The sequence below is a fragment of the Heterodontus francisci genome, chromosome 3, assembly GCF_036365525.1.
Source record: "Heterodontus francisci isolate sHetFra1 chromosome 3, sHetFra1.hap1, whole genome shotgun sequence".
Classification (NCBI taxonomy): domain Eukaryota; kingdom Metazoa; phylum Chordata; class Chondrichthyes; order Heterodontiformes; family Heterodontidae; genus Heterodontus; species Heterodontus francisci.
In genome coordinates this window covers 73,764,372-73,776,715 of record NC_090373.1, presented here as the reverse complement: position 1 = coordinate 73,776,715, position 12,344 = coordinate 73,764,372, and the positions used below count along the sequence as shown (strand labels likewise).

Here is a 12,344-nt window from a genome sequence, read left to right as displayed (position 1 = left end):
AAGAATTGCTGATTTATAGCTTCCCTGGTTTCATTTAAACTCCTTTACAATGATGGTTCAATGAAGAGTGCAGGAGGGCAGGCCAGGAGCAGCACCAGGCAGACCTAAAAATGAGTTGTCAGCTTGCTGAAGCTACAACACAGGACTACTTGCATGCCAAACCACAGAAGATGCATGCAGTAGACAGGGCTAAGCAATCCCACAACCAACAGATCAGATTTAAGCTCTGTGGTCCTGCCACATCCGGTCGTGAATGCTAGTGGACAGTTGCACAACTGACAGAAGGGGAAGGCTCCACAAATATCCCCATCCTCAACGATGGGGGAGTCCAGCATATCAGTGCAAAAGACAAGGCTGAAGCATTTACAACCATCTTCAGCGAGAAGTGCTGAGTGGATGATCCATTTTGGCCTCCTCTTGAAGTCCCCAGCATCACAGCTGGCAGTCTTCAGCTCATCCGATTCACTCCACTTAATATCAAGAAATGGCTAAAGGCACTGGATACTGCAAAGGTTTTGGGCCCTGACAATATTTCGACAGTAGAACTCTCAAGACTTGTGCTTCAGAACTTGCTGCGCCACTAGCCAAGCTGTTCCAGTACAGCTGCAACACTGGCATTTATCCTGCAATGTGGAAAATTGCCCAGGTATGTCCTGTCCACAAAAAGCAGGATAAATCTAACCCGGCCAATGACCACCCTATCAGTCTACTCCCGATCATCAGCCAAGTGATGGAAGGAGTCGTTGACTATGCTATCAAGCGGAAATTGCTCAGCAATAACCTGCTCACTGACGCTCAGTTTGGGTTCCACCTGCTCCTGACCTTACAGCCTTGGTTCACATATGGAAAAAAGACTGAACTCGAGGTGAGGTGAGAGTGACTGCCCTTAACGTCAAGGCAATATTTGACTGAGTATGGCATCATGGAGCCCTAACAAAACTGGAGTCAATGGGAATCGGGGGGGAAAACGCTCCAATGGTTGGAGTCATACCAAGCACAGGAAGATAGTTGTGGTTGTTGGAGGTCAGTCATCTCAGTCTCAGGACATCACTGCAGGTGTTTCTCAGGGTAGTGTCCTAGGCCCAACCATCTTCAGCTGCTTCATCAATGACCACCTCTCCATCATAAAATCAGAAGTGGGGATGTTCACTGGCGATTACACAATGTTGAGCACCATTCGCGACTCCTCAGATACTGAAGCAGTCCATGTCCATATGCAGCTAGACCTGGACAACATCTGGCTAATAAGTGGCAAGTAACATTCATGCCACACAAGTGCTAGGCAGTGACCATCTCAAATGTGAGAATCTAACTATCTCCCCATGATGTTCCATGACATTACCATCTCTGAATCCGCCACTATCAATATCCTGGGGTCACCATTGACCAGAAACTTAAATGCTGTGGCTACTAGAGCAGGTCAGAGGCTGGGATTTCTGCAGCGAGTAACCCACTTCCTATCTCCCCAAAGCCTGTCCACCATCTACAAGGCACAATCCAGGGGTGTGTCGGAATACTCTCCACTTGCCTGGATGGGTGCAACTCCAACAACACTCAAGAAGTTCAACACCATCCAGGACAAAGCAGCCCACTTGATTGGCACCCTGTCCACCACCTTCAACATTCACCAATCAAGTGGGCTGTTTTGTCCTGGCTAGTGTTCAGCTTCTTGAGTGTTGTTGGAGCTACACCCATCCAGGCAAGTGGACAGTATTCCAACACACTCCTGACTTGTGCTTTATAGATGGTGGACAGGCTGTGGGGAGTCAGGAGGTGAGTTACTTGCCACAGGATTCTTAGCTTCTGACCTACTCTTGTAGCCATCGTGTTTATATCGCCACTGCAGTTCAGTTTCTGGTCAATGGTATCCCCCAGGATGTTAGTGGGCGATTCAGCGATCGTAATGCCATTGAATGTTAAGGGGAGATGATTAGATTCTCTCCTGTTGGAGATGGTCATTGCCTGCCACTTAAGTGGCAAGTAACATTCTTGCTACACATCAGCCCAAGCCTGCCTGTTATCCAGGTGTGGCTGCATTTCTGCACTGACTGCTTCAGTATCTGAGGAGTCGTAAATGGTGCTGAATATTCTGCAATCAGTGAACATCCCCACTTCTGACCTTATGATTGAAGGAAGGTCATTGAAGAAGTCATGAGATAGTTGGGCCTAGGACACTACCCTGAGGAACTCCTGCAGTGATGTCCTGGAGCTGACATGATTGACCTTCAACAACCACAACCATCTTCCTTTGTGCCAGGTACGACTGCAACCAGCGGAGGGGTTTCCCCCTGATTCCCATTGACTCCAGTTTTGCTAGGTCTCCTTGATGCCATACTCGATCAAATGCTGCCTTGATGTCAAGGGCAGTCACTCTCACCTCACCTCTTGAGTTCAGCCCTTTTGTCTATGTTTGAACCAAGGCTGTAATGAGGTCAGGAGCTGAGTCGCCCTGGCAGAACCCAAACTGAGTGTCAGTGAGCAGGTTATTGCTAAGCAAGTGCCACTAGATAGCACTGTTGATGATACCTTCCATCACTTTACTGATAGAGAGTAGACTGATGGGGTGGTAATTGACCAGGTTGGATTTGTCCTACCTTTTGTATACATTACATACCTGGGCAATGTTCCACATTGCTGGGTAGATGCCAGTGTTGTAGCTTTACTGGAACAACTTAGCTAGGGTTGCGGCAAGTTTTGCAGCACAGGTCTTCAGTTCCATTGCCGGAATGTTGTCAGGGGCCCATAGCCTTTGCAGTATCCAGTGTCTTCAGTCATTTCTTGATATCACACGGAGTGAATCGAATTGTCTGAAGACTGGCATCTGTGATGCTGGGGACTTCAGGAGGAGGCTGAGATGGATCATCCACTCGGCACTTCTGGTTGAAGACTGTTGCAAATGCCTCAGTCTTATCTTTTGCACTGATGTGCTGGGCTCCCCCATCATTTGAGGATGGGGTTATTTGTGGAGCCTCCTCCTCTAGTTAGTTGTTTAATTGTCCACCACCATTCACGACTGGATGTGGCAGGACTGCAGAGTTTAGATCTGATCTGTTGGTTGTGGGATTGCTTAGCTCTGTCCATCGCATGCTTCCTACGCTGTGGCATAGTTTAGACATACTGCACTGAAACAGGCCCTTCAGCCCACCGAGTCTGTGCTGACCATCAACCACCCATTTATACTAATCCTACACTAATTCCATATTCCTACCACATCCCCACCTGTCCCTATGTTTCCCTACCACCTACCTATTCTAGGGGCAATTTATAATGGCCAATTTACCTATCAACCTGCAAGTCTTTGGCATGTGGGAGGAAACCGGAGCACCCGGAGGAAACCCACGCAGACACAGGGAGAACTTGCAAACTCCACACAGGCAGTACCCAGAATTGAACCCGGGTCGCTGGAGCTGTGAGGCTGCGGTGCTAACCACTGCGCCACTGTGCCGCCCATCTTGAAAAGAATAAGTTCATTAGAGATAGTCAGCACGGTTTTGTGAAGGGTAGGTCGTGCCTCACAAACCTTATTGAGTTTTTTGAGAAGGTGACCAAACAGGTGTATGAGGGTAAAGCCGTGGATGTGGTGTATATGGATTTCAGTAAGGCATTTGATAAGGTTCCTCACGGTAGGTTATTGCAGAAAATACGGAAGTATGGGATTGAAGGTGATTTAGTGCTTTGGATCAGAAATTGGCTAGCTGAAAGAAGACAGAGGGTGGTGGTTGATGGCAAATGTTCATCCTGGAGTTTAGTTACTAGTGGTGTACCGCAAGGATCTGTTTTGGGGCCACTGCTGTTTGTCATTTTTATAAATGACCTGGATGAGGGTGTAGAAGGGTGGGTTAGTAAATTTGCGGATGACACGAAGGTCGGTGGAGTTGTGGATAGTGCCGAAGGATGTTGTAGGTTACAGAGGGACATAGATAGGCTGTAGAGCTGGGCTGAGAGATGGCAAATGGAGTTTAATGCGGAAAAGTGTGAGGTGATTCACTTTGGAAGGAGTAACAGGAATGCAGAGTACTGGGCTAATGGGAAGATTCTTGGTAGTGTAGATGAGCAGAGAGATCTTGGTATCCAGGTACATAAATCTTTAAAATGGCAAAGAAATTCTATACAAATATTTTACAGCTTGTTGATTATATTTCCAATAGTGATTCCTAGCCTTTTACAGGGACATTCAAATCCCTTTCTTAATCCTGGAGTTTTTAATAAAACGTTACTAAAGAATGCAAATTTTGGTCACCTACTGTCTTCTGCACTTATTTCGTGTTAGTGAGGAATTCACTTCTATAGATCTACTGGAATTATTGAGACACTTGAACATTTAAAGTTAGTAAAGTGCACAATTTGTCTGGGAATCGACAATAGGCTGGCTAATTGAATGAACTGTCAATTGCTTGCAACAGTGCAAAGGGAAATAACTTGTAATTTAACAAAAGTGATTCCTTTTGAGAACTTTTTTGAGTTTCAACATATTCCACTGTTTGCAGAAAAATTGCAATGTTGACCATGTACTGTAAGGATGACCTTGACTGAGTTAACATTTTACTAGTTTGAGTCTTTAAAGATGATTCCGGGTAAGTCGGAATGTTTATGACATCAGCAGTGGACCTCCAGGCCTGGAAAAGTTTTGTGCACACTGGTCTTTTAAATAGTGAAATATACACATTGTTGCTAAATTACTATTATTTGTAACTGTCAACGTAGTGAATTACTAGTGAGCTAATCAAGAAAATGCAGTGCTAACTGACTTGTTTTATTTCATCTGTTTCTAGGGAGTTGGAGTGCACTGTCTCCATGGTTTTGGGAGAACTGGAACAATGCTTGCTTGTTATCTTGTAAAAAGTAAGAAAATAACAGGAGTTGACGCAATTGAAGAAATACGAAAAATTCGTCATGGTTCTATAGAAACCAGGGAACAAGAAAAATCAATTATACAGTTTCATCATCATATAAAATAAGTTTTTTTCAAATATTACCAAAGTACAAATTTTCTATTAAGATTTTTCCAACAGGGTAGCTATTTCAAAGCAGGCACTCTTCGAAAGGTTAAACAAATCTTGCCATTTCTGGTATTTGTAATTATGTACACCACTATAAAGTTGCAATTTTTATATATTAATTTCCTGCTGAGTTCATCCATAATTGTCACTTATTGTGGTATATGGGTGTGATCAGCAAACTGGCTTGATGTCTCAATTTTTACATGCCAAAATTTACCTCACTGTTGTAACCTGTTCACATTCTAACCTGTAATGGTGCTATAGTTTACCTTGCACTTGAGAGGATATGCATTTTACGGTTTGTGATATGTGTAAATGAAATGGCTGTGTAAATGTTTGAACAAGCAAGGATGGTTTCCTTCCAAATTCAGAGGAAATAAAATATACTTTGTATGTTTACTGAACTCGAATAATTTTAAGTAAATTCTTTATGAATTTGTATGTATATTTTCTGAATATTTGGATACCATGGTTGCAAGAAATTCTAGGCCATGACTCTCTACAATAAAATCCTCTTGGTGCCATCAATTCTACCTGATGTGCCTTCTCATGCTTCCTGATGGCTTTCCATGAGCATTATTGCGAGAGGCCTTGCTCAGCAAGTTAGGAGTCCTAACAAGAGAAAATATATGAATTTTAAAAGAGAAGTACTCACATACCCCCATTTCCCAGCCACCTTTTTGTGATGGTGATTAAAGCAACCGCCTCCCAATAATTTTGATACCTGATTAATCTGAATAGTATTTGGAACTATTTTTACAGATATCTAATGCGCCTTACCTGTTGCTAGAGAAAATGTAATATCTCTGTGGCTAATTCAACATTTAACTTTGTATTTCTGAAACTTAAATTTAAAAATGGCATGTTGCAACACCTTGTTCCTGCACACACACTCTAGAACTATGCCATTAACTATATATTACCTCTCCCCATTCCTTCTGCCAAAATGCATCACCTCACACTTGTCAGTATTAAATTCCATCTGCCATCTCTCTACCCATTCTGCTGGTCTATCAATGTCCTGTTCCAGGTGGTTCATATCATCTTCACTGTTTTCTGCACCTCCACGTTTGGTGTTGTCAACAAATTTTGAGATTCTACTCTGTGTATTCCAAGATCCAAGTCATTTATATACAGCAAATAAAGCAGTGGCCCAGCACTGACCCTTGGGGAACACCACTGTGTACCATCCTCCAGTCTGAAAAGCAACCGTTTACCACGACTGACTGTTTTCTGTCCTTAAGCCAATTTTCTTTTATCCTATTGGACACTGACCCCTTTTATTCCATGAACCTCAATTTTGTTAACCAGTCTTTTATGTGGAAACTTTTCAAATGCTTTCTTAAAATCCATTTAAACAACATTCACCACATTCCCTTCATTAACATTCTGTTACTTCATAAAAAAATTCAATTAGATTAGTCAAGCATGATCTGATCTGCCCATAACAAATGGCTATCTTAAATTAACTCGAACCTCTCTAAGTGTCTCTTGATATTTTCCTTGATTATTGTTTCTAAAACCTTACCTATCACTGTTAAACTAACTGGCATGTAGTTGATAGGACTGTCCTTGCACTCTTACTTGAATAAAGGTGTCACTTGCCACTCCAATCCCCTGGCAGCTCCCCCATATCCAGGGAAGACTGGAAGATTATGGCAAGCCCTTCTGCTATATCCATCCCCACTTTCTTTAGCACCCTGGGATGCAATCCATCTGGACAAGGTGACTTATCTACCCGAAGCATAGCCAGCCTTTTTAGTAACTTCCCCATCTCAATTTTTATTCATTCGATTGCCTTTACTCTCTTGGCTTCTAGGGATAGTTTGTCAGCCTCCATTTTCTTAGTGAACACTGATACAAAGTATTCATTAAGTGTATTAGCCTTGCCCTGCACCTCTAAACATATATTACCCTCTCTGTCCCAAATAGGCCCCACTCATCCTCCCACTACTCGCTTACATGCCGGTAGAAGATCTTTGGGTTCCTTTTTATGTTGACACCTATTCTATTTTCATATTCTCTCTTTTTCAGTCTTATTTTCCTCTTCACCTCTCCTCTCAACTTATTGTATATGGTCTGGTTCTCACTCGATGAGTTCACCTGACATGCATCACATACACCCTCTTTTTCTTTCATCATCATCTCTATCTCCCTCATCAACCAAGCAGCCCTATTCTTGGTTCTCCTACCTTTCCCCCATTGTTGGAATGTACCTATCCTGTAAATGAAGCATCTTTTCCTTAAAGGTAGCCCATTGTTCTGATGCAGCTCTTTCTACTACCCTTCTACCCTGGCTAGATCCCTTCTCGTTGTGTTCAAATTAGCCCTCGTCCAATCTAGATCTTCTACCTTATTTTGTTGCTTGCTTTTCTGCATTACTAGTCTAAACCTGTTGGAGAAATCCAGATTATGCCAAATTGTTGAACAAATTCTCTGGACTCAGACTTTGAGAATAAACACTTTATTGCATGATATCATGGGGTGCACACCTTCCCTAAAGGCAGTCCAGTGCTACTCCACCGGACAAAGGAAAATTCACAACGGATATACAGTTACTCAGCCCATCCCGGCTGGACATAATCCAATCATAACAGTTATTGATTACATACATTACACATATTACCAATTAGATTACTCATTAGGCATCATGTGGCTACATGATCAGCTCATGCAAGCCCCCTGAGCATCTGTGATGTTTCTCAGACCCCATCAATTATCCTTGAGTCTTCCTGTCACCTCTATCAAACAACTTGCATTCCTGAGTGTTTCGCACAGTCTGCAGTTACACTGATAAGAGGGGCCCTGCTCGGAGTCTGTGCTATGCTGTACCATGCTCAAAACTGCAAGCTAAGTAACTTGTCCCACAATGCCTCGGGTAAATACTCCATTTTGTACCACTATGTAGCTATACTTTCAACTTATATATGAGAGTATATATATACACATATTCACTAGGATTATATTTAATCTACTTACTCAAATAACAGTTATCGAAGCAAAAGCTCAGCAAAACTGCTCCCACAAAACCTAATGATACGATGATCATTCTTACCCAAGTGTTCCCCCACAGACACTTGGTACATTTGGCCCGCCTCATTTTCCAGCACCAGATCCAACAATGCCTCTTCTAGTTGGGCTGAGGACGTACTGATCAAGGAAATTCTCCCTTTCCTTACCCTTTACTCTAAAATTATCAAAGTCAATATTTGGCTTGGAGGGACAAAGGGGTTATTCCCTGCTCCAATTTAACCCACAATAGACTTTGAGCACCAGGTATTGTGTGTAAGAAAAGACATTTCAGGGTCGGCTAAGACAAGAGAATCCACAAACAGACGTGGTCAAACCAGCTAGGCACATGTCTAACCTGCTTGGCAACCTGGGCTTTTCCGAATTGTACAAAGAGTTTGAACTCAGAAAGACTGTTTGCTCCTGTAGTGAGAAGACCTCTCCTGTCTGCTCCCATCTCTTTCTCACAAGCCTCTGGACCCACTGAGGACACATGAATCTCAAGAGAGAATAGTACATCAAATAGGTTTTAAGAAGAATACTGGACCCCAATGGAAAGCAGGACCTACCTACAATCAAGGACTTTACAGCGAGTTTGAAGAACAGTAACCAAAATCATCTTCAAATATTGCCTCAAACTTTTCCACTTTATTTCTTCTGCTCTTTCTGTCTCTATCTGCATGTGTGTATCACGTATGCATGCTAGCAGAGGCGCGTCGCATATCCATAGGCGTTAGCTGAATTAGAGTTTAAAGTTCAATAAAGTTCAACCTTTTTTCTTTAAACACAAGAAAAGCTGTTTGGATAGTTTCTTTGCCTTATAATTGGGAGTCACTAAGAGGGAGCTAAAAAAACATGTGTTTAAAATTAAACCCTGTTACGGTAAGACCAGGTGAAGGCTGAGAGGAAACCCTAGATCCCTTTCACATCTGGTCGTAACAGTCCCGCAATATCACCACTCTATAGTTTTTGCACATCTTTGTGATTTTCCTACAGATTTGCTCCTCTCTCTATCTGGAGATCTATAGAATACCCCTAGTAGCGTGATCAAACCCTTTTTGTTCCTCAACTCTAACCAAATGGATTCTGTCCTTGCGCCTTGAAGGACATTCTCCCTTTCTAGCACTGCACTTTCTTCCCTAATTGGAACTGCCACGCCATCTCCCTTTTTTCCTTCTCTATCTTTCCTGAACACTTTATATCCTTGTATAGTAAGCACCCAGTCCTCAGCATTTTTAAGTCACATTTCCGTTATTGCCACTTCATCTTATTCCCATACTGCTATTTGTGCTTGTCGCTCATCAACCTTATTCGCCAGACTTTGTGTGTTTACACTCATGCATTGTCATCCTGTCTTTGCATTCATCACAGTCCTCAGTCCACTCCCATCTAATACGGAACTACTCCCTTCTCTGGTACTGGCTAACACTCTCACTCTGACCCCACCTAATACTTTGCTATTTCCTACTCTAGTGCTATCTATCTCTTCCAATTCTCTGTGCACCTTAGTGTTCCTCTTTTGTATTATCTCCTGGTTTCCACATCCCTGCCAAGATAGTTTAAACCCTCCCCAATAGCACTAACAAATCACCCCACAAGAAAATTTGTCCCCACACTGCTCAGGTGCAACCTGTCCAGCCTGTACAGGTCCCACCTTCTCCAGAATTGATCCCAGTGCCTCAGAAATTTAAAGCCCTTCCTCCTGTACCATCTTTCCAGCCATGCATTCATCTGCACGATCCTCCTCTGTATGCAGTCACTTGTGCGTGGTACTGAAAGTAATCCTGAGATTACTACTTTTGCAGTCCTGCTTGCTAATTTCTTACCTAGCTCACTAAACTTTTTCTGCAGGACCACATCCATCTTCCTACCTAGATCATTTGTACCAAAGTTGACCACGACTGCTGGGTGTTCACCCTCCCCCCTCAAGGTGCTCTGCAGCCATTCAGTAACATCCTTGACCTTGGCACCAGGGAGGCAACATACCATCCTGGATTCACATCTGCAGCTACAGAAATGCCTGTCTATTACACTAATTATTGAATGGCCTATCACTATCACACTTCCAGTCTTCCTTGTACCCCACTGTACAACTGGGCCACCTGTGGTGCAATGGGCTTGGCTCTGGCTGCACTCCCCAGATGAACCATCACTTTGCACAGTATTCAGAACTGAATGCCGGTTGGAGAGTGAGATGCACTCAGGGGTCTCCTGCATGTTTCTTCTTGACTGCCTGGTGGTCACCCATTCCCTCTCTGCCTGCATACTCTTAAGCAGCGTGGTCACCACATCAATAAACATGCTATCCAGGAAACTCTGAACCTCACAGATGCATCGCAGTGATGCCAGCTGCTTCAAGCTCTGAAACCCAGAGCTCAAGCTGCTGCAACTGATGACACTGACTGCACATATGGTTATCCAGGACATAAGAAACATCCTGGAGTTCCCACATAGAGCACAGGATGTGCACTCCAGAGATTGGAGCAGTCCTGTCATTCCTCTATTCGATAATAAACCTTGGTACTACAACTAAATCCTGCTACTTATCAACCCTGCTATTGCTAATACTAATAAACCTACCAATAGTACTCAACCTTACCAATAGTAATAATAACCCTACTAATAATAATAAACTTTACCAATACTAATCTACCTTACCACTATTAATACATGCTAAGAATACTAAAATGTTACCAAAAGTAGGAATAACCTCACCAATAGTTATAAACCTTACAAACAGTAATAACTCACCAGCCAATCCTATTAAGCTTTACTACTATTACTAAAATGTACTGCTACTAATAAAATCTAACAATTACCAAAATTAACTGAGTATTGAAAGATAAATGAGAAAAATACTCACCAACCAATCAACTACCTCTTTCCCTGTGATGTCACACTTTGATCTTTCTTGATTGGTCTGCTCTGCAGCCACAGACCTGACTGGATGAGATATGATAGCTCCCCGCTGCTCTCGCTCTCTCCTACCTGCCACTCCTTTAAGCTCTTTCGAGCTCCCTCTCTCTCTTTCGCTCCTTCCCGCTTTTCTCTCTCTCTCTCTCTCTGAATTCAACTCATGTGGACTGTCCCTTTAAGTCACTACCAAATTGCCTCTGAACAATGGATTAAAAATTAATTAAAGAAATGCAGGGACAGAATATTAGGCACCAAAAAAACAGGAAGTTCACCAGCCAGTCTTTGAATATTCAAAGACCTGATAAGGGATGCCATTCCCTGGACAAGTCATTTCAAATAAAATAAAACTGGTTATCAATTAGCATCCACTCTAGACATCTCCAAGCTATCAAGACATGATCAACTCATCTCCCCTCTATTTTTCACCTACTCTTCCCAAATGAGACAGGCAACCTTGTTCAAAAGAACTATTCAACAAGTTAAATCTGGCCTGTCTGACACAAACTTACAGAACAAAAGCAAGACAGTTGTTGGTGTGAACCAATAACACTATAACTGTTACAGGGTTTTTGGAGCAGATGACTTTTTTTTCTTCAGCAAGAGCATAACAGGAACAGTAAGAAAAGGCAAGCCAGCATTCCCAGCAAGCTGTACAGAGCGAGGGCAGAGAACATCAGCACATTGAGACCACGGAGCTCACGTTTGAGTTCAGGACACAGAGGAAAAGAGGGGCATTGAAGTAAGGAGGTAAATCCTCAATCCAAGATAGACTGTGTACTGCAACAACGACAGGCCGCTGCCAGCTGCAAGACATCAGACCTGTGAGTATCACCAATGAGACTACATGACACATTGCGTGGGCTAGGGTCCCTCTATCAAACACACCAGACACACAACCTAGGTTGGACTGGGTGGGTGCTGTTTTTATAGCCATTGTACAAGATAGAGTATAAATGGTTTCACAGTTGGTTTTTGTTTAATAAATACCCTTGTTTGATTCATCATATACCTGAGTGTTGTTTGACATCATTTTTGAATTCCACTTCGCAATATCACACCGCCTTTGCCAAGAACCCCACAAGTGAGTGTTGGGGGAGGAGAGATTTTCACCATTACGACCCCGCACAGGTCAATCACTTACATATATTGGCGACCACGAAGGGACGGAGGGTGGTTGTGATTTTGCGAACCGGTCAAATGAAAATGTCAGGTAATGAAAAAGATCAATATAGAGCAGCAATGGGTGGTAGATCTCGTACACGGGGACTATTCCTACCAGAGAGCAGCTGAGTGGACAGAGTGCAAAAATCACCGAAAGTCCAAAGAAAAAGTGGTCTGGCTCCTTTGCTTAACAAGGCAGCTCCTTAATAGCACCAGCCGGATTTCTGAGCTGGAGGAGGAACTGGGGGAAGCGCAGGC

The 12,344-nt window shown here is 43.0% G+C and overlaps 1 protein-coding gene across 2 annotated transcripts in view; it reads left to right on the top strand.

Annotated features, from left to right (window-relative positions):
- Positions 1 to 5,508, top strand: part of dusp23b (dual specificity phosphatase 23b) — a 134,612-nt gene extending 129,104 nt beyond the window's left edge. Inside the window, exon 3 of one of the 2 annotated variants that reach the window (XM_068023241.1) lies at positions 4,773 to 5,508. In XM_068023241.1, the coding sequence (XP_067879342.1) occupies positions 4,773 to 4,958 (186 nt within the window). In that variant the 3' untranslated portion in view covers positions 4,959 to 5,508. The remainder of the gene's footprint in view (positions 1 to 4,772) is intronic. The other variant, XM_068023231.1, reaches the window with a different exon arrangement.
- Positions 5,509 to 12,344: the final 6,836 nt, after the last annotated feature.